We start from the raw sequence: 26,043 nt of genomic DNA, 5'->3' as shown, positions 1-26,043 counted from the left end.
AGGCAGAGATCAGGAGGATCACAGTTCAAAGCCAGCCTGGGCAAATAGTTTATGAGCCCCTATCTCGAAAAACCTTCAGAAAAATAGGGCTGGTAAAGTGGCTCAAGATGAAGGCCCTGAGTTCAAGTCCCAGTACCACAAAAAAACACATGGCTTCATAAATGACAGTTACTGCATCACTATCGCTTATAAGATACATTGTATTTCTTTGATATTCTCATTTTCATAATCACCTATTTTCTATTTCAGTATTATTCATAATTTGGATTTTGTCATCAACCATTACTATAAGAATGCTGAAGTTGGGCACTTGTGGCTCATGCCTGTAATCCTAGCTACTCAGGAAGCAGAGACAGGAGGATCACGGTTCGAAGCCAGCCTAGGCAAATAATTCTCGAGACTCTATCTCGAAAAAGCCTTTCACAAAAAAGGACTGGTGGAGTGGCTCAAGGTGTATGCCCTGAGTTCAAGCCCCAGTACTGCAAAAAAAAAAAAAAAGAATGCTGAAATCCGGAACCTAGAAGTAGTCTCCATTTGGCACCGATCTTCTATACCTTTCCTATTACCTATAAAGCTGCTAGCTAACTTCATTTTAATATTTAATACCTGGACTCCACCCCTACCTGAAATAGACTGGATTGTGTCCCCTTAGAATTCATATGTTGAAGTCCTAACCCTCAATGTCACTATATTTGGAAATAATTCAGGAGATAATTCTGGTCATAAGGGTTGGACCCCCGAAGCCAATGGAATTGGTATATTTATAAGAAAAGAAAGGGAGACTAAAAGTCACTCCCTTGCTCTTTCTCCCTGACATATTAGGACACCATAATAAGTTGACTGTTTGCAGGCCAAGAAGAGAGCTTTCACCAGAAACCGATTTGCCAAAATCTTCATCTTGGACTTTCTAGCCATCAGAGTTGGGAGAAATAAGTATCTGTTCTTTAAGTCATCCAGTTTATGGTACTCAATTACAGAAGTCTTAGCAGACCAATGTGAATGTCTTACCACTTTTTAGTCACCAGCCTTTTTTGTTGTTGTTGTTTCAACTGTTCAAATTATTCCTATTTGCTATCTCTTTCTCCTTGTGCTTCTAAGACTTCTCCAGTCTCTTAACTCAACTCTTCCTTTCACAGTTAAGTTTTCTGAAAATATGTTAACTCCTTTTTCCTTTTTTTGGAGGTACTGAGGCTTGAACTCAGGGTCTTTACTATTTGAGCCACATCTCTTGCCCTTTTTGCTTTAGTTATTTTTTGATAGGTTCTTGTACTTTCTGCCTAAACCAGCCTCAGACAGCAATTCTCCTATCTATGCCTCAGGAATTACAGATAGGCAACATTGCACCCAGCTTGTTCTTTGAGATAGGGGTTCAGTAACTTGTTTTTGCCCAGACTGGCACTGCACTAAGATTTCCTATCTCTGTCTCACAAGTAGCTGGGATTACAGGCATGAAACTCTCTACCTGACTCCTTTTTCTTTATTTTCCACTTATCTCTTAATTTCAACGTTCTACCAAAAATGATCTTCACAAAATTAATTTATATGCCCAGTGAAATGGCCTTTTTAGTAACTAACATCTTAGTTAGAACACTACTCAACATTTTACACTAATGTTCATTTGAGATACACACAAAAAATATATAGGCAGCAGTAAAGATTTCTCAGGAAGATGGTTAGCTCAGTCCTAGAATTTGACTTTAAAAAGCACTTTTATTGAGAGTAGTGAGGTTTGAATGCAGGGCCTTTGCTTGCTCGGCAGGTGCCTTACTTCTTGAGCCATGCCTCCAATCCTAGAATCTGACTTTAAATTACCTACAAGACACACAAATGCAAAGCTTCACAGAGATCTGAGACACATGAGTTTGTACATAAAAATGTGCACACTATCTACACATATTTTAGAAATTAAAGAGAGTAGACGTCAGGAAGAAGGTACATTCTCAGAGGTACTGCTGAGAATGGAACTCTCAAGAACTCCAACACTGAGAGCTGATGAAGAAAAAAGTTTACAAAGGAGACTGGATGGAGCAGTCAGAATTTTAGAAGGAAAACCAGGAAGGAGTGGTATCTAAGGAAATTTTTTGTAAAGAAATTAATTTTTTAAAGGTCCTAAATATCATTAGCGAATAAATTACAAGCTCCATGAGGACAGAGCTTGTCTTTTTTTAGTAGGTAATAAAAAGCCATTTCCTGCACTAGTAAGAAACTTATAAGCAACAGTTTTTCCCCTTTCTAATTTTATTATGAATTATAACTTACTTTCCAGTTGTGCCACAGGGGTACTGCTTCACCCTTTCAAGTAATTAGTGAAATACCATTTATTTTTAAAGGGTTTAAAATGCTTTTCAACTGCTATAAAATTATGAGTAAAGAGTTTGCTCTTAAATCCTTAGAAAACTCAAAATTGTTTTCTGAAAAGCATTTAAAAATTACTCTGAACTCAATAATAGGTATTCACATGATAAATTTGCTGCTTTTAGCTCAGCAACTAAGAGAAAGGATGGACAAATGGAACTACATAAAACTTAAAAGCTTCTGCACAACAAAAGAAATGGTCTCTAAACTGAAAAGACCACCCACAGAGTGGGAGAAAATATTTGCCAGCTATACGTCAGACAAAGAACTGATAACCAGAACATACGGGAGCTCAAAAAACTAAACTCCCCCAAAATCAATGAACCAATAAAGAAATGGGGAACTGAACTAAACAGAACTTCTTCAAAAGAAGAAATTCAAATGGCCAAAAAACACATGAAAAAATGCTCACCATCTCTGGCTATAAAGGAAATGCAAATCAAAACCACACTAAGATTCCACCTCACCCGTTAGAATAGCTATCACAAAAAACATCAACAACAGGTATTAGCGAGGATGTGAGGAAAAAGGAACACTCATATACTCTTGGTAGGAATCCAAGTTAGTGCAACCACTCTGGAAAACAATATGGAGGCTTCTTTAAAAACTAAACATATTTCTGCCATATGATCCAGCAATCCCACTGCTAGGGATATACCCAAAGGAATACGACTCAGGTTACTGCAGAGGCACCTGCACATTCATGTTTATTGCAGCGCTATTCACAATAGCCAAGTTATAGAAACAGACAAGATGCCCCATTACTGACAAATGGATTTTAAAAATGTGATAAACACAATGGAATTTTATTCAGCCATGAAGAAGAATGAAATCTTATCATTCACAAGTAAACGGATGGAACTGGAGAACATCATCCTGAGCGAGGTTAGCCAGGCTCAGAAGACCAAAAATCCTATGTTCTCCCTCACATGCGGACTTTAGATCTAGGGTAAATGCAGTAGTGTTGTTGGACTTGGGTCACACACTAAGGGGAGAGCACACACGGGAGGAATGGAGATAGGTAGGAAACCCAAAACTTGAAAGTGTCTGATGTCCGCACTGCAGAGGAGCTAACACAGTAACCTTGAAATGACAGAGGTCAATATGGGAAGGTGACCAGGAAGTAGTGAAGAGGTCTGGTAGAGATGAATCAATTCGGGTTGTAATACGCTTGTGCGTGGAAGCAATGCTAGGAATCTCTCTGTATAGCTATCCTTATCTCAATTAGCAAAAACGCTTTGTCTTTCTTATTATTGCTTATGTCTACTCTTCAACAAAATTGGAGAAAAGGGCAGAACAGGTTCTGCCTGGAAGTGAGGGGGGTAGAGGGGAGATGGAGAGGGCAGGGGGCAAGGGGGAGAAATGGCCCAAACAATGTATGCACATATGAATAAATGAATAAAGAAAAAAAATTGCTGCTTTTGTTACTCAATTAACAGGAACCCCCTAGTGGCAGTAAAATCAAGTTAGGAAGTTTTTTGGTTTTTTTAATAAAAACATGGTTATAGGTATAGTTTTCTATATTGGTAGTTCTGACCAAAACTTAAGAAAACGGCTTGTCAGTAAGTAATAACGTTATATCTATGTTCTATTAAATGACTTATAATGAATTATAACTAAAAGTTCATTCACACATTGAAATTTCTTTAAATGCCTGTGTTGAAATAAATAATATACTCTTCTATGAGAGTTTTAAAAATCCCATTCTAGAAAATAGCTTCCAAAGACAGAATTTTCCTTTGGAATAAAACTGTATATTCCTGCCAGGAATATGAAAACTACAGTGGATGGATCACAATCTTCAGAGTCAGAAGTATTTGTCACTGACCTCAAACAATTTACAGAACTATTCTAAACATCTTGACTTTCTCAACAGTTCTAAACACCTTGATTTACTTATCTATAAAATGGAGGCATCAAAATGGGTCTGCATCCTTGCAGAGTTTTTATAAAAAGCAAGTGAAATTTAAATGAAAAAGACTACTATTAGGATTTATTGCCATGAATAAATTTTAATTTTGTGCTTTGTAATTTATGCTTTCACATAAAATGTAGAACTATTCCTTACAAAATTTTTATAACTACCCTAACAAATGGATGCAATGCTTCTCATGTTACAAATTAAAAATCTGAGGACCTAGCCAAGCTGCGACTGGAAGAGAATTTTTCTCATTATACTTTGATGTCTTTTCTTGGGAGAGACGATTTATGATCACATTACTTTCCAGATTTCGTTATAATAAACTTGTTTATGAGTGACATTATAATACTAATGTTGTCTATCTCTTTTAGAGCAGATTAATACTTTATTTTAAAAAGAACCTAATGTTTGCCACTGTACTGGAGATAGAATGGTAGAATCCAGAGGAAGGATCTTTCCATAGCTCTGTACTACAATTAACAGGCAGTATATTCTCCAACTCTCCTCCATCTTCTGACATACACAGAATTCAATTCAGAGAAAAGAATAACAAATCAAGAAAACAAAAATTAAATAGCAAACCAACCACCTAAATAAAATACACTGTCTTTCCAAATGATCTCATTTTTTAGAAGAAGAAGGAAGGGATAGGGATTATATATACACAACCCCCCATTTTCTCCCATCAATTTCAGAGTTGTTCTATTCATTTGCTAATTCCCTACACCAGGAATCAGAATTACCTTTTATTTTCACCTTTCAAGATTATAAATTAGGTTACAAATTACAAATGATTTCCATGAATTCACCAGTTATCGCAAATTCTGTAAAAAACAAATTAGTTCAATTCAATATGGAATCTAATACAGATCAAGTTTATCTGTGCACTATTTTTGATAATATGATATGCTACATAATCCTCTAGGTACTGTTTCTGTATTCCATTATTTAGTTATAATATCAAAAATTGTTTTTATTTGGTGAGACACCAAATAAAATTACAATCACAATTAAAAATAATTATTACCATTAGCTGCTAAGGTTTGGCACAGATTTAAAAAAATATTTCCATGAAATCAGCACTGAAGATGTACATTATAAAAATAATCTCTACTTTCATAGAAAGATGTATAAAGATATAACAAAAAACAAGCCCTGACATTTTAGGGGATTTTTTTTTTTTTTTTTTTTTTTTTGGATGATACTGGGGTTTGAACTTAGGCCTTCATGCTTGCTAAGCAGGCACTCTACTGCTTGAACCACTCAGCCAGTCCTTTTTAGAACTGGCTATTTTCAAAACAGGGTCTCATGAACTATTTGCCTTATTGGGCTTTGAATTGTGATTCTCCTGCCTCATGATAGCTAGGATTACAGACATGAACCACCAGTACCCAACTTAGTTAGTTCCTAATAAAATGCATACTAATATGCCTTTTATAATAACAGGAATCTCTACATACCCATCTCATACTACATCTTTTGTTTTCTTTGAATTTTTTTCTTTCTTATTGTTCCAACACAACAAACAGCGTCATTACAACCTTGTAAAATTCCACAAAGCCAACAAGAAAAACACTTTCATGTTGCAATGCTGCATTTTAGCAGCATTGTAGGACCCTGACTGCCTAGGGACTGAGTGATTGGCAATCAATCAAGAGGTAAACCACATGACAATGAAGAATATTTCCATTAGTCCAGGAAGACATTTTGATAAGTCCATTTAATCATGCTATTTGCAAGGACTAGATTATAAACAATGCTGTCTCCTGTCTGCTTTTAATTATGTGGATTACATATTGTATGACAATGATTACACTATGTTATCTAACTTACAAAACAATGTTCTCCCTGACTAGACACAGAACCACACCTATAACTCTTTATTTAACTGAAATCTCATCGGAAGTTTATATCAACATTACCATAAACACAAGGATTACAAGTTTGTAGTTTGTAATTTGTAATAGTGTGCAAATTCCATGTCATTAATATATAAAAACAGAACACAGAGAGCAATACAAGAATCTTTAAATTCTTAACCTAAAACAACAGACTTTCAAGTATAATTATATTAGATTAACTGTTCAGTTCAGTGATTTCTATTTTGATAAAATCAAACTTAATTTTTTCTTGCTACTGTCTACCTAAAAATGAAGATATCTGGAAAGTGGATGGGGAAAAGCATAACAATATTCAAAGTTTAGGGATAAGGTCTCTCTACCACAGGAAAAAAAAATCACCAAGTTGTATTAAAAAGAAGAAAGTGTCTATAAAGATCATGAAAATCTAAAATCAATTTAAGCATAGTTCTGAGATGATACTGTATGAAAATATTCATAAAAATTATTATTCTAGGCCAGGTGTGGTGGCTCATTCCTGTAATCCCAGTTACTCAGGAGGCAGAGTTCAGGAGGATCACAGAGACCAGCCCAGGCAAAAAGTTAGTGAGGTGCCATTTTTATCAATAAGCTAGATGTTGTGGCATGCACCTGTGATCCCAACTATGTGAGAGGCTACAGGTAGGAGGAATGTGGAGGTCTGAGGCAAGTATGAGCAAAAATGTGAGATCTTACTTGAAAAATAATGATAGCAAAAAAGGGATGGGGTGCAGCTCAAATGGTAGAGCACCTTCTTAGCAAGTACAAGGTCCCTAGTTTAAACCCCAGTACTATATACATACACATACATACATATATATATATATATATGTATGTATGTGTATGTATATAATTATATAAATCACTAGTTTAATCAGTTAATATAGACCATTTGCTTCATCTAGCAATAGTAAATTAATATGCACTTTTATCAAACATTAAAATCACTGGATCTTTTTCATATGTATTGAGTTTTACTGTGAGAAGTGAAAAAAAAAAGAGCCTCTCTATTCCAATAGAGAGAAAATCTTACTAAAAATTGTATATCAGTGTTAATTCTGCAGAATCCAATGAATTTTCCTCAAAGGTGTATATTCTTTAGCAATAAGAGATTGATCCACTTATTCTCTCTGTTCATTCTAATTTTAATCCTTCCCCTTCAATCAAAGAAGAGTCATTTTGATTTTTTTTTTTTTCTTCAGTACTGGGGATCAAACTCAGGGCCTTGTACAGGCTAGGCAAGCACTCTACAATGAACTACATCCCTACCCCATTTTGATCCTTTTTAATATTCTAGAGTTTGGCTAAAGATTTTCTTTGAAAGAAGATTCTACCACAAAAAAAAAGTATTCAGGCCAAATAGTTTGAAAACTGACGTACTTCACAAAGCTGCTGTAAATTATAACTTCCATGAGATTTTTATTTAATTTAATTTTAAGATTTATGTACACGTTAAAGAAATTTAACAATCAAACTTTTCATGTCAGATTCCCAGGGACCGTAACACCTTACCCAGCATGACTAGATGATGAAGGTGGTGGCAAGTCTGGTGTAAGGACATAGAGACTGTTGTTTTTTGGCAAGTGTAGCGATTTTAAGACCGTCTGAAAAAGAAAAATAAAACAAACAAAAAATGAATGGTGACTATGCATTATTAATTTTTTTTATAATTCTTGAAAGTTTCACAATTTTGTAGTTTCATTGTTTGGTAATTTCCTAAATAAGATAATGCTGAAGAACTGCTTAATTCAGATAATCTTGTTTCTCCTATATATATAGTAAATTAGTATAAATCTGAATATTAAAATAAAATATAAATTCTTTAGCTCATGAATACACACAAATAGATAAGAACACAACTGGGGTTCATTAATTTGTTCACTGAAGAGTTACATCCATGAAACTAACCACACTTATGTCATTATGGCAAAAATTAGTAATGGAGGTTTTCAGAAATCATTAGACCTAGAAGAGATCACAGAAAACATCTCAAACCAATTATTTTATAGATAAGGATCTACAGCCTGAGAGGTTATATAAGCTGGCTGAAGTATGTAGTAGGCATTACCTACATTACTTTATTATTTACTCTAGAGACCTTTTTGGTTAAATTTCCTTGTTTGGAGTTATAACCATACATAAACTTACTCAATTTCTTTCCCACAAAAATTATATACATTTCAAACCCCAATTTGAAGGATAATAGTTGCTGAAGTACTTCTGACAGCAATACACATTAGGGAAAATATTTTACATCATGTATTCAGGGATACTTATTCAGAAGATACTTACTGAGCACTCTACTCTCTACCAGAAATACTCTAGCCACTGAGAATACAGCAGTAACTAAAACAGCCTAAAATAAAATTCCTGATATTATATGGCTTACATTTTATAAGAATAACGTAAGTAACCTCTATAGCTGAATATTAGAAGAGGAAAATTTTTTACTAAAGAAAAAAGCAGTAAAAGGGATAAAGAATATGAAGTGGGGAGCTTTGCCATTTTAAATTAGGTGATCAGGGTTTACGACATTTGAGCAGAGACTTGAAGCTGATAAGAAAACAAACCATGAGAACATACAGAAAATGAGTATTTCTGGCAGAGGAAACAGTCAGTACAAAATATTTAACAAATAAGGAGCCAAGAAAACACTGGAAAGAAATACGTCAGTGATGGTGGAACATAAAATGTGTAACATTAATGTAAGGGTTTTGACTTATGTTCTGGATGAGAGAAAGCTATTGGAATGACATGACTGGATTCATGTTTAGAAGGGATCACACTAGCAGTAGTTTTGAGAATAGATGGGAAAGAGATTGACAGACAAGGGAAGGACAGAACAGATCAATGAAATAAGCTAAGATAAGGTGGCCTAAGCCAGTGTGATCATTAGTAAAAGTGGTGCAGAATACTTGGAATCTGGATGTATTTGAAAATATAGTACCAGAAGCATATCCTGACAAACTACATATGGATTATGAGAGAAAGGTTATCAATAATGAACCTAAGATTTTAGACTAAATAAGAAAGATGGAGTTGCCATCAACTGACATAGGGAAGACAGGAGAAGATTTCCACTTTGGACATGCTAAGTTTGAAATGTCTATTAGACATTTAAGTGGAGAAAACAAAGTGCTAGATCTAGCAATCTGGAATTTAGGGAGCATGATGTTTGAGGTGAAGATATAAATTAGAGATATGAAGTTTAGAGTATATATAAATGATACTTAAAATCCATGAAACTAGACAAGATTACCATTGAATTTAGTAACATAGGTGATGGTGATTTTGAAAAGACCCTACTTTGATTGGGCTCAAAAGAAATATGAGGACAGGAATTGGAAATGACAAATAAGAACAACAATTTAGTGGAAGTTTTGTTATCAAGAGGACAACAGAAATGGAGCCATTGATGGAAGGGGGTGCTGGGAGCAACAGTCTGTTTGGTTTTTTTTTCCCTCGAATGGAAGAAATAACATCATGTTTAAATGTTAATGGTAACAATCTACTGAAATAAATATTAATGAAATCAAACAGACAGGGAAGAATTAGAGTGAAGTGCCTAAATAGGCAAAAGGGGATATAAAGTACAATCTGAAGCAAAAATAGATTTTTAGAGAGTGGCTTAAATAGGCCAATTAGAGTAGGAGGAGAGAAAGAATAGTATCTGGGTAAGATGCAGGTTACATAAACAGAGACAGAGCTGGGACCTTACAGAAATTCTCTTGTGATTGTCTTTGTCAATGAAAGAAAATAGGAAATAACAAAGTCATCAGTTGAGAGTGACAATAGAAGAGAGGGGTTTTGAAGGTCTGAGGAGACAGTAAGTATAAAATAATCATTTAGAGAAGATGGGTAAACCAGGAAGATATACTACGATTGCCACACACCATTAAGGGGCCCTCTGAAACTCCACATCATTTAAAGATATACCAATTAGCATGATTTTGTTTGTTTGTCTTCAGCACAGATCAGAGAGTTGGATTTAACCAAAGTAAGAATTTCTGTCAAGTAAGTACCATAAATCAAGGCTGAGGCTGTACATAGAAAAGTGATTATAATAAGTAAACATGGAATTTAACCTACTATAAGAAAGGGAGAATATGAGAGAGGTAATGATCATTAAAAGAAAATAAAGGACTGAAAGTATAAACTGAGTTGACTATCCTAGTTGCTGAAGCTAGGATATTAAAAGAAGTAAACTAGAAAGACAAGAAATGGTAAACAAAAGCCATGAACTTTAATTAAGATAAAAGTTGTTTTCATTATTAATATAGGAAGATCATGGAACGATAAGACTGAAGTAGGATGAAGAAAATGATTTTTGTAGCGAAGATGTTCACGGAATTAAAAAGGTAAGTTACTGGAAAAGTCATTTACAAAGATACTAAAATTCTTAAGAATTAAGGCAGAAAGCAATCATAAACCAGAAGCTAAAAATCATTAGGAAATGAGGGGAGATTATTTTAATAACTAGGTGATTCAATCTTTTGACATGAAATTCAAAGCTGAAGGAATTTTGAAGAGGAAGGACTGATAAAGATCTGGACATAAAAAATTGAGGAACAGTGAGTAAATATATTTTGCCATTTATTCCAGTGGTATGAGGGCTTCCTGGAAAAAAAAAAATAACACTAGGAAGGCTGCAAAGAAATGAATGCCTTCAGGAAGACTGATTTCAGTCAGAGGAAGATGGCAAAGGGAATGTACAGGGAACATTTTGATAAGAAACTTGCTAGTGATGAAACACTTTTTTTGCCACAGGGCAAAAAAGTTTAAGACATTGTAAAAGAAAAAGGATGGAAAGCAGTTATGGGATGGATTTGAGTACAGACTGATTGACTGGGGAGTCTCAAATTCCTTGCAGGGATTGGCATAAACAGTGGGGGAAAACATGTATTGAAGTTAGTTGTGGTTAAATCAAAGCAAATATTAACAGCAAGACTGAAAGTATTAGAAAGCAAAAAGCAGACATTTAGGAATCTTTCTTGATTCTGCACATGTAGTTAAGGACTACTCGAAAAAAGGTGATTTTACCGAAGCAGGAAACCTGAAGAACTTATTCTTGACCCACTCCATGACAGGGCCCATTTTACTAAATGCACTAGCTTACTTAAAGGGCATTGAGTCTTACTCTTGATCCCTATTAGTCATATGTTAAATAAAAATAGATACTCTCATTATTTGCAATGGAATGACATTTTTATTCTATTCCATTTCTTCTTTCTTTTGGGGTTTGAACTCAGGGCCTTGCACTTGCTAGACAGGTGCTCTACCACTTGAGCCAGCCCTCTCATTTAAATGTTGCTTATAACCACTCAATTAACTTCACAGTCCACTGATGGGTTGTAGTACATGGTCTGAAAAACAAACACATATGCAATTACCCATAACTTTAAAGTCTACCAGGAAACACTACAGTCCTGAAACTTTATGCCAAATATGTGACATTCTTTTTGAAACTGATGTATTATATCTAGAGTTAATAAGAATGTAAACAAAACTCATACAAATAGGAAAGCTATTTTTAACTTTTTATCTTCCATTACTTTACCCTATGGATTACTGATAAATGCTTAATATTAGAATTTAATTAAGTCATTATTGTCTCTTCATCATGCCACTATCCAAGTATTTTCCATTAAATCTTGGCATGACTTTAAAAAATAGATATTCTCTTTAGGTCAATTATTCATCTATTAACATGTATTTGTTGCATATAACAGTAAGTATTGAATATACAATAGTAAAAGAATCAGATATGATCCCTCCACTAATGGTGTTATAGTAGAAAATGCTGGGATGGGAGACGAATATTACAGAGGCCTATTAGAACAGGGTAACATTAAACTGAGACCTTAAGAATGAAAAAGAGCCACCTATGTAATGATTTGGAGGTAATGCATTCCAGGAAGTTGAAAAGCATCTAAGGTAAATGTATAAAGAGCTTGAGAATATTAAAATATTTCTAAATAAACTATAGCATGGAAGTAGGATAACAAAGGCTCAAGGTAAGACTGTGGAGTTGAGGAGGGTATAAATAGTACAAAAAGCCTTTTAAACTATGCTGAGTAGTCTGAACTTTATTTGAAAAGCAATAAAAGGCTATGTTCTAAAAGAAGAGCAACATAATTCAATTTATAATGTTTTGGGGTTTTGGGAGGGGTTTTTTGACATTACTGGGGTTTGAACTCAGGGCCTCATGCTTGCTAGTCAGGCACTCTACTATTTGAGCCACTCTGCCAGTCCTTTTTCTTGTGTGTGTTAAGTATTGTCGAGATAGGGTGTCTTGAACTATTTGCCAGACCTGGGTGGTTTTGAACCTCAATCCTCCTGATCTCTGACCCCCAAGTAGCTAGGATTACTAGCATGAGCCACAGCACAGCTGGCTCAATTTATGTTTTTAAAAGATCATTCTGACTGCTGTGTGAAGAATCCAAAAAAGGAAGCTTAAAAAACAGAGATGAAGTTATAACCTTAATCCAAAGAACAGATGCTAATAACCTGGATTAGGCAGTTATAATGAAAATACTAAAAAGTAGCCATAGCTGAGATGTATTTTGGGGATAGAATCTACAGGATTTGCCAAAGGGTTGGGTGATGTAAGAAATAAGAAAAGATCAATAATTTTTTGCATTTAGTAGCATAGTTTGCTACATAGCCCTGTCAATTTATTGTGGAAGACTGGTGGAAAATGGCATACCAGGAAAGATACAAGTTTCACTTAAGTGGAAGTCATGGTTCTTCCTGTAATCCCAGCTACTTGAGAGATGGAAATTTCTCAATCAGGGTTTAAGGTCAGCCAAGGCAAAAGGTCAGCAGTAACCCATCTCACCAAAAATGCTGGATGTGGTGGTGTGTACCTATTTTTTCACTCACACAGGAAAGACATGAGTAGGAGGACTGCAGTTCACTCTAGGCAAAAACAGAAGACCCTGTCTGAAAAACTACTAAAGCTAAAAAAAGAGCTAGAAGAGTGTCTCTTGCCCTGAGTTCAAACCCCAGTACCACAAAGAGAAAAAGGGGGGGGGGGGCAGGGAGAGAGAGAGAGAGAGAGAGAGAGAGAGAGAGAGACATTGACCTTGTCATGTTTGAGATACCAAAAATATATGCAAGTACAAAAGCTGATTACCATTTTGGAAATGTGAGTTCATAGAAGTATGGGTTGAAAATACAAAAATTGGGAACAATGAGAAAATAGCATGAGACTAGCAGAAATCACCTAGGGAAAAGAATATACAGAAATAAATAACTGAGGGCTGGGGCATGCCTTAAGTGGTAAAGTGTTTGCCCAGCATCCATGAGGCCCAGGGTTCAATCTCCAGTACATACATACACACACACACACACACATGCACAAACACACATGCACACATGCACACACACACACAACAAAAAACAAAAACAAAAAGCAGAAGTACCTGAAAGTATTTATTTGTGACAAAAAAAACTATTCAAATATTAGAATACATAACTTAAAGAACACTTTCAAAATGAAATGATTGCCTTTTTCTTCACAAACTACTGAAAACATCATGTAAGACTATTTTGTAACCAGAGATTTCTCAAGAAATTCATAAATAATATAGCTCTGTAAATGATTTCATTTGGGGTTTTATCTCTGTCAAGATTATTGATTTACTCCATCTTTTTTAAGTCCATACATCAGTCAGAACCGTCAGGGATTTCAGAGTAAATCTCAGTGGTACAGTGTTTGCCTAAACTGTGTGAGGCCCTAGGCTTCATCCTCAGGACCAGAAAAAGTAACAACCATATAGTACCAATACTCAGCAAGCTAAGGACCTGGGACAAATCCATCCTGTTGACTGTTTTTCTATGGTCTGTGAATTAAAAGTTTTTACAATTTTAAGTGGTTTGGGTAGGAAAATCAAAAAAATATTTGATGACATATGAAATTCAAATTTTGTCTATGGCAGCTTTCACTCTTCAACAGCAGAATCAAGTAGTTCTAACAGAGATTATGTGGCCTACAAAGCCAGAATGTACTTTTTTTACTTGACTCTGTACAGAAAGTTTGCTGACTCTTAATAGAGCATTATTGCTAACTTGTATTTAAACTTAAAATTTTCCTATTGTCTAAACTTGCTGTATCTCATTGAAATATTCACAACATCTCAATATAACAAATCAACTCATATGCAAGTATGATTTATATGCATAATATCTACCAAAAGCCAATTACAAAGAAATGAACAAAAAGTTGAAGATTTTGTTAATGCTTAGCTACAGAAAATCAACCGAGTAACAGTGTAAAAAGCTTCAATAATTATTTCCACCTCAATCACCTAAAATTTTTATAGTTAACTCATTTCTTTCCCTCTGCTGAAGGAAGGGAGGAAAGAGAGCGGGATACACATACACATATAAAACGCTTATGAAACATTTTACACATGAGGCTGCTAATACGTCTCTAACAATGGCAACTATAACTTGAAAACAGTAGCACCTTCGTCCTGAGGGCATCATCACCTTCTAGGACTTGAACTCAGGGCCTTGCATTTGGTAGGCAAGCACTCTACCACTTGAGTCACATTCCCAGCCTAAAAATTCTGAACATACAATTCATTCCATGCACCTGCCACTAGCTACACAAATGAAGAAATATTCTTACCATTTAAATTTCTCAAGTTTAAAAAGCTTTCTATTATTATCTTTGCTCCATAATCAATACTTCACATAAATGTACACACTGTATGTGACTTCTTTCAGGCCAGTAAGTAATTGTTCAGTAAAGTATTATTCCAGGGTACTCACTGACACCCTAAGAGGTTTAAGAAAAATGTAAATACTCTCAAAAGGAGTGCCAAAGTCCTATAAAATACTTAGAAACAGGAAAAACATGCTACATAGTGTTTTAATAATTTAAACTTCATTGGTTTAGCATGAAAATGTTTTAGCTTAAAAAACATTGCTTGAAAATTAAACTAAGTTACTATTACCAAATTTATTTCTGACATATGTAAGAAAATAAATTAAAGCCATTTTTGTTTTTCATTTAATAAACTGTGTAACTTTTATTTCTAGGTAATTAAGAAACTCACACTGTCTTCCACATCTCCAGTCTTCCAGCCTTTTAGCAGCATTTTAGACACAGGTATCTGAAGTTCATTTTCTAGAATCTGTTTAATCTCTCCTGTATAAATAAGATGAGACCAAATATTACTAGAAAATAACAGTCAACATTTGCCTATATCAGCACTAATATTAATATCTGGGATATAATATATAGTCAATGCCACTTGTCTGATGAATGATTTAAAAAAAAAAGTACTCAAAACATTGAATCTCCTTGATTAAACAACATACTCCCCTTTGAAGAACTCAGGCTTCAATAGTAATTACGATAAAGACTCGATAAATAATTAATTAGGTAATTATATAATTTTTTAAAGCATGTTTTAAAAAAAAAAAAAGAAATAGGTATCAGTGACTGGGGAGTTGAGCAGAGAAGCCAATCAACTGATAATACCTACCAGATGTTCAGCATATGAAAGAAGTAGCACATAAAGTATAAAACCTGAGATATCACCATGTCTCAGGTGAAAGGCAAAGGAAAAGCAGATGTTATAATGAAAATTTAGGTTGAAATTTTATTTTGAGGATATCAAGTAACTTGCCTGTTCTAATTACCTATTTTATCTGCCCATGGGGTACGAGAATGAAAAGAGACAGCATACATTAAGATAAATGTATCTAAAGCCAATATACATGATCTAGAAAACAATTTAAAATGTTGAAGAGAAATGAACAGTATTATGGGGGTGGGATGGGGTTGTGTTGGATCAACTAGCAAGAGAAGGCTTTGTAAGAAAGATGAAACTTAAATGCAGCTTGAAGTATAGCTGGGTTGCACAGGACAGCCAAATCAAAACAAGAAAGAATACTCTATTCAGTAAAGACAAAAGATTAAAAGGTTAAAAAAGAAAAAAAAAAGAGAGAGAGAGAGAGAGAGAGAGAGAAAATGAACAAGATGCTAATAAGCACTGAGGAAGCACAAACCTTCCCAGTCTTCTACAAATTATTTTTTCAGGAATCAAGTCTACTTATAAATTAATTAGCTGATTTCTGGTACTATACTACTTTAAACAGACCCTTGAATCAGAATGTACAAAACTTTCTTATATCTGCATATGTTGGAATGCTGCTAGTATATAATTTTAAAATAACATTAATTCAATTGCATGTATAAAGTAAGTGAATTAATTAAAAACTTGATTAGATTATACATTAAAAAAGGAAAAATAATTCCATGCTGATAAAGAAAAAAGGGGAGGGGGGAAGCTAGCTACACACCATCTGTGGAAACACAGCTAAATAAGCAATGCTACAGCCAAATCACTTGGCCTCAAGGACATTTTTTACTTTCCCAAAGAAAATCCTACCTGAGCACTTTTGATAGTGACTAGCCATCACAAGGCCCAAACAACTCTGGTCCAACATTGTATTTGAGGAAGCACAAATTTAAATCAACCTTGACCTTCAAAAATGTCACTGCTGACAAAGCATCATTCTGTTTATGGAAATAGTAGAAAGGTAAGCCATGCTTTTTATATCAAATACATATAAATATTGTCATTCCATTCAAGGGTAAAGTTGCTACATCTCGTGCTGTGCTTCTCTGGAACTGGGCATATGCATTTGAAAGTCTACTCACTGCTTTCCTCTTAGACACATATCTCCACCTGACACCTCTTACACTCTTGAAATCACACTGAACTGTAATGACTTAAAAGAAGTTCTTAATTAAAAAGTAAAAAAAAAAAATTAAGTTAAAGTTAAAATTAAGTATTCTTTGCAGAAAACCTAGGTCACATGTAAGACCAAAAACAAAACACCTTTTATCCCACAGGCAAGATTCAGGGGGAAAAAAGCCAGTTAGTTATCCAAACTTTCTCACTTCTCCCCATCCCCTTACCCTTCCTAACTTCTAGTAATTCTCAAGAATTCTGCTTTTCTACTCAATTCTTCTAGGAGATCAACTGCTAGCTTCCACCCAAGTAAGAAAATGCAGTATTTGTCTTTTTGTGCCTGGTTTATTTTGTTTAACATAATGACCTTCATTTTCATCTATCTGGCCAGAAATAACAGGATTCCATTCATTTTTATGGCTTAATGACATTTCATTGGATCTATACCACATGACAATGGATACCTCTTTTGAATCCATATCTTGGCTATTGTGAATAATGTGTTAATAAGGGTGGAAATGTAGACATTTTTGATATGCTGATTTTATTTCATTTGGATATACACCCAGAAGTAGAATAGTTCTATTTTTAGTTTTTTGAGAAACTTCAATACTGTTTTCCATAATGGCAGTACTAATTTACATTTTCATCTATGGTGTGTAAGAGTTTCCCCTTTCTCCTGATCTTGACCAGCATTTTTTTTGCTTTTTATTTATAGTTATTTTAAAAATTATTTTTATCAGCATAAATTAATTGTACAAAGCAAGGGGTTACATTGTGATATTTCCATGCATGCATTTACCCCCTCTATTACTCTTTCTTATTCCCCTTCCCCTTAAACAGCCCAGCCCTCCTTTTAAACTTTACAAATTTGTTAATGGTCTCCTATGTCTTTTTCAATGTACTTTGATATTCTTCCCCACCTTCTCCTTCCCCTCCCATTTACTGATGCCCCCAAATAGTCCCCCCTTTATGTTCCTGCCCTTTTATTAAAGATCAAGATCCTGCATATGAAAGAAAACATGTGGCATTTGTCTTTCTGCATCTGTTTATTTTGCTTAACATGATGATCTCCAGCTTCATCCATTTTCCTGTGATTGACATAATTTCATTCTTCTTTATGGCTGACTACTACTCCACTGTGTTACATATACCACATTTTCTCTATCATTCATCTGTTGATGGGCACCTAGGCTGATTTCATAATTTGGCAATTGTGAGTAGTGCTACAATAAACATAGGAATACAGGTATCTGTATTATGTACTAATTTACATTTCTTCAGGTATCCCTCAAGCATACAGTATAGCAGCATATTATGGTAGTTCTGCTTTTAGTTTCTTGAGGAATCTCCATACTCATTTCCATAGTAGCTGGACTAATTTACACTCCACCTAACAGTGTATAAGGATTCCTTCCCCCCCACACACACCCATTCTCATTACCACTTGTTATTATTTGTTTTCTTGATAGCCAGTCTGAGCCGGATGAGATGCACTCAACATTGTTTTGATTTGCATTTGCATAATTAATAATAATGTTGAGCATTTTTTTCACATACTTGTTGAAACATTTCTTTGAGAAATATCTATTCAAAGCATTTATATTTCCTTTTGCTTTGTTTTGGAGATGGTGGTCTAGCTATGGTGTCCAAGCTGGCCTTGAACTTCCAGACTTAAGTGATCCTCCTGCCTCCGCTTTCCAAATAGTTGGAACTACAGTTATGCATCACCACACACAGTTATTTTCTCACTTTTAAATCAGCTTATTTAATTTTTTTTATTTCCTTATATATTCAGGATGCTAACCCTGTCTGATAGTTTGTAAATATTTTCTCCCATTCTGTTGGCTGTCTTGTCACTACAGTTGATAGGAACATAAGTACTAGTGATTTTTCGCACAGTACAGTGACTAGAATTTATAATTCATGTATTTGGTGAAGTACTAAAAGAGAGGAGTTTGAACACTCCAAACATAAAGAAATGATAAATGATTAAGGAGATGGAAATACTAATTATCCAATTGGTCATTATACGTTGCATACATGTATTAAATTATCACACTGTATTCCATAAATATGTACAGTGAGTTACTATAAAGGAATATTTAAAAAAGAAAAACTTAAGTATTTTAAATTTGTACTGGAGGAGTGCTAAAATGTATTTTTCATTATAATGAAAGTAACATATACTTATTTTAAGAAAAGACAACATTAAAACAATTCCTACATCCCATTCAAAAGTGAAAGGAAAACAAAGCCAGAACCATGACAGTAATAGGAGTTCCTCACCTCCCCCCTCCACACTCCTCCCTGGTGGTACTGGGATTTGAACTGAGGGCCTCTTACTTGCTAGGCAGGTGGGTGAACACTTGAATCACACCTACAACCTCCTCATATTTTTTAAATTCTCTATTCACCCCAATTTCTTCTTCTGTGGTTCCAACAACTCATTGGGTTGCTGAAATGACATGCCATGAAAACACTTTGCAAAGGGCCTGATGCATATCAAGAAACTCAAAAAACATTGGTTGTTTAGGTTGTGTAATTATTACAATTAATGAGGTAATAAATACTTCAGTGTCTAGCAAGATACCTAGCAAGGATAGGTTCTAAATAAACAGTAGTGTTTGCTTCTAGGCTATCCAAAATAATTTAGAGCAGGAAAGTGCTAGTATGCAGCAAGTTTCAGAAACAGAATTCATCTTTGGGACAACCCAATTCAAAGGAACTTACAAAAAAATGGCACTATCACTATAGTACATCCCTCCCTCTTCCCCATGCCATTTGAAAAACTGTGAAAATATGCAGAAGTCATTAAGAACAGACCACTGAATCTAACAGCGCACATTTGTTTACAAAAATTGAAGTTACTTAAAAACTTAAAAAACAGAACTACCATATAACTCAGCAATCCCATCACTGGGTATATATCTAAAGGAAATGAAATCAGTAGGTTAAAGAGACATGTAGGTTCACTGCTGTATTAGTCATGATACGCAATAAATAGAAAAGCTAAGTGCATATCAACTGATGAACAGACAAAGAAAATGTGGCACACATACAATGACATACTAGTCAGCCATTAAAACCTATGAAATCCTATTATTTATGACAATACGGATGGAACTGGAGATTAGTATGTGAAATAAGCCAACACAGAAAGACAAGTATGACATGATCTCACTTATATGTGGAATCTTAAAAAGTTGACCTCATAGAAATTGAGAGGACAATGGGTCACCAAGCACTGGAGAGAGTAGGGAGGAGGGACAGATGGGGAGAGGTTCATCAACTCATACAAAGTCACAGCTAGATAGAAGGAAAACGTCTTAGTGTCCCATTGAACAGTAGGGTACCTACATTTAACAATAACGTACTATATATTTCAAAAGCTAGAAGAAACATTTTGAAAGATTTTACCAGAAAGAAATGATAAATGTTTGAGGAGATAGGTATGTTTAACCCAATTTAAACATTACACAATGTACACATTATGGAAATATTACATGGTCCCCCAATAATACCATATAGTAGCCTACTGACATCTAAATTTTATATGCTTTTAGGAATCAATGAAAAAATAATTTAAAAACAAAGCTTAAATTGATAATAATTAACTTATAAAATTCATTTGTGAGTTTGGACAAATATATCAAGATAAAAAAAAGTTTGTGGGCTAGTGGAGCAGTTCAAGTGGTAGAGTGCCTGCCTAGTAAGGGTGAGTCCCTAAGTTCACACCTCAGGGCCATCAGAAAAAAAAAAAAAGTTTGCATATACTCCTTTGAAACAAAAGCCTGCCCCCAATCCAATCACTGATCCTCCTTCCAATCCTAAAGATTAGTTCCATCAGTTCTCTTTGATGTTTATGTTGTTCATCCATGTTGTCACATATACCAGTAAAAAGCTCCTCTTCATTGCTGGGTACTATTCCATTATATAGTGTGGCAGGCATCTTCTCAAATGGATTCCAGTGATCCATACTTCCTGGTATTAATGTCATTTGTGATCATCTCTCTTGAGTATGTGCTATACCTAGATATTTGCTTCTAAATAATAAAACAAAGGTGAAGGGATGTCATTTGTGAGTTAGATTACAAAAGGCTCATAGGGAAATTGATTTACCAGTTGCTACAAGCAACCTCAAAAGTAGGTATTTTCTTAGTTTAGCCTCGAGATTATATACTGATTGCAGCCCATAGAGTACTGTGTATGTCCAGATAACTAACCTATACAAACTGTGAGATAACTAATGTTTTTAAGGAACAAAACTTTGGGTATTTTTTACAAAGCAACAAATAACCAACACATATGGATATAGGACAATTTGTCTATCCATTCATCAGTTGAACATTTGGGCTATTTCTGAACATTATTATGCAAATCCTCTCATGAACATGTGTTGATTTAAGTAAATATCTAAGAACAAAATTGCTAAATTGTACGTATATGTTTAACTTTTTCAAAATGAACAACATTCATCTTGCATTCCACAAATTTTAAGTTACTCCCTATCTCTAATGACAAATGAAACTTTCAGTCTCTTAATCATCCCAACAGGTTATAAAGTAGTTTCTCAATGTAGTTTCAATTTGTATTCCCTGGTGATTAAAAACTAATGTTACTGAGCATCTTTTTGTATGCTTATTGGCTATTTGCATACCTTCTATAAAGTGCTAAGTAGTACTACAAGTTGGCTTGCCATTATTCTTGGCCTTGGGAGGAAAGCATTCATTTTTTACTGCAAAGTATGATATTAATTATATATTCTTAAACAATGCCCTTTATCAGTTGAAAAAGTTCCCTTCTAAATTCAAATGGCCAAAAAACACATGAAAAAATGCTATCTCTAGCAATAAAGGAAATGCAAATTAAAACCACACTAAGATTCCACCTCACCCGTTAGAATAGCCATCATTAGCAACACCACCAACAACAGGTGTTGGCGAGGATGCAGGGAAAAAGGAACCCTCTTACACTGTTGGTGGGAATGTAAACAGTACAACCACTCTGGAAAAAAATTTGGAGGCTACTTAAAAAGCTAAACATTCATCTACCATTTGATCCAGCAATACCACTCTTCGGGATGTACCCAAAAGACTGTGACACAGGTTACTCCAGAGGCACCTGCACACCCATGTTTATTGCAACACTATTCACCATAGCCAAGTTATGGAAACAGCCAAGATGGCCACTACTGACGAATGGATTAAAAAAATGTGGTATCTATACACAATGGAATTTTATGCGGCCATGAAGAAGAACGATATGTTATCATTTGCTGGTAAATGGATGGAATCGGAGAACATCATTCTGAGTGAGGTTAGCCTGGCCCAAAAGACCAAAAATCGTAGGTTCTCCCTCATATGTGGACATTAGATCAATGGGCAAACACAACAAGGGGATTGGACTTTGAGCACATGATAAAAGCGAGAGCACACAAGAGAGGGGTGAGGATAGGTAAGACACATAAAAAATTAGCTAGCATTTGTTGTCCTTAACGCAGAGAAACTAAAGCAGTTACCTTAAAAGCAACTGAGGCCAATAGGAAAAGGGGACCAGGAACTAGAGAAAAGGTTAGATCAAAAAGAATTAACCTAGAAGGTAACACACACACACAAACACAGGAAATTAATGTGAGTCAACTCCCTGTATAGCTATCCTTATCTCAACCAGCAAAAACACTTGTTCCTTCCTATTATTGCTTATACTCTCTCTTCAACAAAATTAGAGATAAGGGCAAAATAGTTTCTGCCAAGTATTGAGGGGGTGGGTGGGTGAGGGAGTGGGTGGTAAGGGAGAGGGTGGGGGTAGGGGGGAGAAATGACCCAAGCCTTGTATGCACATATGAATAATAAAACAATTAAAAACTAAAATTAAATTAAAAAAGAAAAATTTCTCTTCTATTTCTATTTTGCTGCTAGTTTACTCTTTTGATACCATGAAATGAGTGTTGAATACTGTCAAATGCTTTTTTCCTTCATCTACTGAAATGATCAAATGATTTTCTCATTTACTCTACTATATGGTGACTTATAGCAACAGATTATTTTTTAATGTTAATATTTAATGTTTCTTGTTATTTTAAAGCAGATTAAAATAATTTTTAAAACATTCTATTTGTAATATAATAAATATTTAATCCACAATGAGAAAAAGTTGTTTGGAGAGGGGGAGTTCCTAATGATTTTTTTTTAAAGTAGTAAAGGAATTGTGAGACCAAAAAGTTTAAGAAACACTTAAAAAGATATCTATTCATTGTGTATTACATGTACCGAATGTGTTTTTCTGTTATCATGTAACTATTGCTTACTGTACTTTTAATGATGGGAGTAAATTTTACAGTCAGGTCTGTCAGTTTAGACCCTATGTATCTATTTTATATCCTACTCTTCCCATGTTTATAACTTTTTGACTAAACATTATCTCATGCTTATGTTTAGAATATTCAAACATTTAGTTTTTATATAATGTAAAATATGGGCAGAACTTTTAACCCCAAATATGAAGCCAGCTGTCTCAACATCACACATTTAAGTCATCCTCAACTACCCTTTCATTTGATAAATTCTGTTGTATACTTGGCAGTTTAAGAAACTTCTAAGTTCCCCACTACTCTTTGGATATTGCTAGAAGCAGATGACTTTTTATTACGGTGTGTTTATGTTTTTAACGTATCCCATCAAAAGTATCCTTCATTATTTTCCTTTCCTACAACTGATTAAATGGCAAAGAGTACAAGATAATGCTCCATTACTTTTCCCTATGTACCATTTTAACCTCACAAATTCAAAGACGCAGCCCCTAAATATCTTGCTGCTCACATATACATTTTATATTAAAAAGTCATTAATACAACACCAGTTATTAAATTAAAAAGTATGTGACTATGGGAGAGGGGTTTAAGACAGAAGGATGCCAGAAGTTTTCTGATCATGCTATATACAGTTATTTAGTGTGTTATAGGGTCCTACAGGATTTGAGATTAAAAAACATATTAAAACACCCTCAGACTGGGGACAACAACTCAGTGATAGAGTGCATGCCTAGCACATGCAGTGAAGCCCTGGGTGCTCCCTAGAAAATTGCCCTTCAATTCACACAACAAATTATTTAAGTTTAACAGAGAAAGCATACTGAGTCAAAAGCCAAAAGAGAGTGATTGGCCATTTGGGGCTCTGTTATTATTTGTGAGACCATGCCTGAGTATTAAGTTTTCATGTTATAAAATAAAGCATCTAGAGCAAATGGCCTTGAAGGGTTTCCCTGTTCCTAAAATTTCATGTCTATGAAGTCAGAGTAGGGCAATGATTTCAGTGCTTTGAAGAACACAAAACTTCAGTATTTGATTTAGACGGGAAGGACTTTATATTGATAAATACAAATAGGAAAAGTATGGAGGAAAGTCCAGTTAAGTGTAAAAATTAAAAACTTTCCTACTAACCCCCCTCCGCAAAAAAAAAGCACGATGAAAATGAAAATATAACCAACAAACTGGGGGATTTATTTGCTAAACAGATGAAAAGGATAATCTCAATAATATCAAACTGGGGAATATATGTGGCAAAACAGGAAATAGGTCAATGAGTAGATCCAATTAACATACAAAGTCATTACAAATTAATAAGAAAAAGTCACAAACTTCAGCACAGAAAGAGATAAGACTCATTTCCGATCAAACACATAAAGCTTTCTTTTTATTTTTTGGTGTGTAAAAATAAACACACCACATGTAAGTGTCATTTTAACCATTTTTAAGTTTATAGTTCAGTAGCACTAAGTACATTTACAATGTGCAACTACAACCACTATCCATCTCCAAGAGGCTTTTCATCACTCTCAAAATAAAAGCTCCTCCCAGACCCTGGTAACCACTTTTGCACTCTTTGGAATGTGACTATCACAAGGTACCTCTGTGTTAATGAAACTTTTATATCACTGTGACCTCAAACAATTTTAAGGGGAGGAAGGATTTATTTTACTCAGTTTCAGAGGGTTCAGTCAATGCTTTTACTTTGCTTTGTATTTCTAGGCCTATTATGATACAAAACACCATAGAGGCAAGAGTAGGTGTAGTATAGCAGACAGGAAGCAGGGAGGGAACAAGAGAGGGAAACCAAGTCTAACCTTCAAAGGCACTCACTGCCCCAATAACCTACTTCCTCCAGGTGGGCCCCAGGTCCTAAAGCTTCCACAGCTTTCCAAAATAGCAGCATCAGCTGGGGACCAAGCATTCAATACATGAACCTATGGGGTATTTCATATTCAAACCATAATACTTATTTGTCCTTTTGTATCTGGCTTATTTCACTTGGTCCATGTCTTCAGGGTTCACCTGTACTATAGCATATACCAGAACTTCATTCATTTTTAAGGCTAAATAATAATTCCATAGTATGTATATAGCACACTTATCCACTAATGGACATTTAAGTTGTTTCCACTTTGTTTATTGTGAATAACACTGCTATGAGCATGGATATACATATACCTTTTTGAATCCCTGTGCCCAGAAGTAGAAATGGTGGATCATGAGGTAATTCTATGTTTAATTGAGGAAATGTCATAATGTTTTCCCTAGTAGCTACACTATATTACATACCTACTAACAAGTTACAAGAGCGCCAAGGTCTCCACATCCTTGCCAGCACTTATTATTTTCTGATGTATGTATGTATGTATGTATGTGTATATATATATATATATATACATATATATATATGTATACATATATACATACGTATATATATATATATATATATATATATGTATACATATATACATACGTATATATATATATATATATATGCCATCCAAATGCATGGGAAGTGGTACTTTGTTGTAGTTTTGATTTGCACTTACTTAGCAATTTATTATGGCAAACATGGGGTTTTTTCTAGATACTCTAGAAAAGTATCTGTTCAAGTTCTATGTGCATTTTTTAAAAATTTTATTCATATGTGCATACAATGTTTGGGTCATTTCTTCCCCCCCCCACAGTGTGCACTTTTAACTGGTTTTTTTTTTCCAGCAATAGGCATTCTTTATATATTCTGAGTAGTAATCCTTTACCAGATAAATGACTTTAGAATACTTTCTACCATTCTGTAGGTTGCTGTATCACTAGTGATTTGTCCTTTGATGGACAAATGTTTTTAACTTAAAAAAAAAAGTCTGGCAA

At 34.6% G+C, this 26,043-nt stretch overlaps 1 protein-coding gene across 3 annotated transcripts in view; it reads right to left on the bottom strand.

Annotated features, from left to right (window-relative positions):
• Faf1 (Fas associated factor 1) overlaps positions 1 to 26,043 on the bottom strand; it is a 410,583-nt gene that overhangs the window by 241,506 nt on the left and 143,034 nt on the right. For all 3 annotated transcript variants that reach the window (XM_074080173.1, XM_074080176.1, XM_074080174.1), the window contains 2 exons: positions 15,219 to 15,310; positions 7,666 to 7,757 (listed from right to left, as the gene is read on the bottom strand). In XM_074080173.1, coding sequence (XP_073936274.1) covers positions 7,666 to 7,757; positions 15,219 to 15,310 — 184 coding nt within the window. The remainder of the gene's footprint in view (positions 1 to 7,665; positions 7,758 to 15,218; positions 15,311 to 26,043) is intronic.

The sequence above is a fragment of the Castor canadensis genome, chromosome 7 (assembly GCF_047511655.1).
Source record: "Castor canadensis chromosome 7, mCasCan1.hap1v2, whole genome shotgun sequence".
In the NCBI taxonomy this organism is placed as follows: domain Eukaryota; kingdom Metazoa; phylum Chordata; class Mammalia; order Rodentia; family Castoridae; genus Castor; species Castor canadensis.
The sequence above is the reverse complement of the archived record's forward strand: the minus strand, read 5'-3'. Positions and strand labels throughout refer to the sequence as shown.